The sequence below is a fragment of the Ranitomeya imitator genome, chromosome 4 (assembly GCF_032444005.1).
Source record: "Ranitomeya imitator isolate aRanImi1 chromosome 4, aRanImi1.pri, whole genome shotgun sequence".
Taxonomy (NCBI): domain Eukaryota; kingdom Metazoa; phylum Chordata; class Amphibia; order Anura; family Dendrobatidae; genus Ranitomeya; species Ranitomeya imitator.
The window spans coordinates 710,501,327-710,503,198 of record NC_091285.1 but is presented as its reverse complement, the minus strand read 5'-3'; the positions used below and the strand labels follow the sequence as shown (position 1 = coordinate 710,503,198).

Genomic DNA, 1,872 nt, shown 5'->3' with positions numbered 1-1,872 from the left:
CATGCTGAGTTCAAGGAGGATGGACTAGGAATAAATAAAGGCAGAAGTTTGTGAAGTTTTATTGTTTGTGAACTATTCAAATTTCAAATTTAAGAGATTCAATCAAATTTGGCTTGGAAATAGGATTCCCTACTTTATTATACATGAAATAAAGGTGCCTGAAGGCCATTGAATTACTCAACTCTTGTTGCACTACAACTTCTAATGGATTGAAAACAATGCTTTGGTTAATGATTCGAATCATAGTTGAGTAAAGCCTTCACTTATTACCACTGAGCTGAACATTTAAACTCATTTTGTTTAAAAAAAATATATATCTCATCTTTTGCATAGCTCTCCTAATCTCATTGTTCCTCAGACTGTAGATAACGGGATTCAGCAATGGTGTCACCACTAAATACAACAGGGATCTGTATTTGTCGATATTGGATGAGCTCTCATCAGATGGAGTCATGTAGACTACCATTAGGGTGCCGTAATATGCACATACTGTGGTCAGGTGGGAGCTACATGTGGAGAAGGCTTTTCTTCTACCATAAGAAATGTTAAGGATCGTAAAGAAAATGCAAAAGTAGGTAACAATAATAAAAACAAATGGAAAAAAAATCATAAAGATGGCATAAACAAAGTCTTGCAACATTACAATGGAAATGTCTGAAGTGGCCAATTCCATTACGGGACCAAGGTCACAAAAGAAATGATCTATGTAATTCAAGCCACAGAAGTTAAACTGAATATAAACAAGGAACTCACTTGAAGCAAGCACAATGACCAAAAACCAGGCCCCAATAACAAGTCGAAGGCAAAGGTCTGGACTTATTAGTGAGGAATATCGTAACGGATGACAAATGGCCAAATACCGATCATAAGACATAATGGCAATGATGAAACATTGAACAGTGCAAAATATACTAAAGAAATAAAGCTGTGTCAGACAACCCCAAAGGGACAAAACTCCTTCCTCAACAAACATAATGTCTAACATCATGGGGATAACCCATGTGGTCAGTAAGACATCTGCTATGGATAAATGCTTCAGTAAGAAAAACATTGGAGTTTTGAGTTGGTCAATGATGGTCACTAGAAGGATAATGAGAAGATTCCCTCCCAGTATACATAGGTAACTCAGGGTAAGCAGAAGGAATAGAAGAGGTTTGTATTCGGAAAGACTTTGGAATCCAAGAAGACGTATCTGAGTGACTTGTGTCTGATTCTCCTCACACATCATTTATATATCAATAAATATCCAAGAATTATTTTCTCCTAAAAATTAAGAGTATTTATTCTAGTTCAGGTATAAAGTCTGGGAATGTAGCCCACTAAAAACAAGTGCTATATTATACTTAGTGATGGTTTTCATTATTAGAGGAGGCTCAATAGAATTTTGGGATATTTTCATCTGTGAAATAATATCTTCGCATTGTTGGCCCTTCTGATGTAAAGGTGAAATGTTCCAGACGTTCGCGTCTTTTATAGTCTCAGAAGAACATAGTAAATGCCCACTGGATCCCAATAATCACCCTCAAGTGAATGTTCTAGACAAAAGAGACCAGAGGTTTAACTGAATTGTTAATTATCTTGCCTTCAGAGAATTTTGGTATAACAGCTTTCATGTTTTTTATGCTTGATATGGAAATTTGGGTTGGATAAATCTATCCCGTGTGTGCTGTGGCCGTTCCCAATAAGACTGAGTATTTTGAGCGCTCATCAAGAATGAGTCTGTACACGATTGTGACAGGAAAGCATTCCATCAACACTGACTCTTTATTTCCTGATACATAGTTTTATAATTGCATATAGAAAGGAGTGGTTAGGGGTGGTTAGTTAATTAACATATTGTCTAGCTCCTCAGTTATTGGTTATCTGAATATA

The 1,872-nt window shown here is 36.2% G+C and overlaps 1 protein-coding gene across 1 annotated transcript; it reads right to left on the bottom strand.

Moving 5' to 3' along the window:
* Positions 1-259: 259 nt before the first annotated feature.
* LOC138674869 (olfactory receptor 5G9-like) lies at positions 260-1,357 on the bottom strand. Its single transcript, XM_069762689.1, has one exon. It carries the CDS (start codon positions 1,226-1,228, stop codon positions 260-262), a length of 969 nt encoding a protein of 322 aa, XP_069618790.1. The 5' UTR covers positions 1,229-1,357.
* Positions 1,358-1,872: the final 515 nt, after the last annotated feature.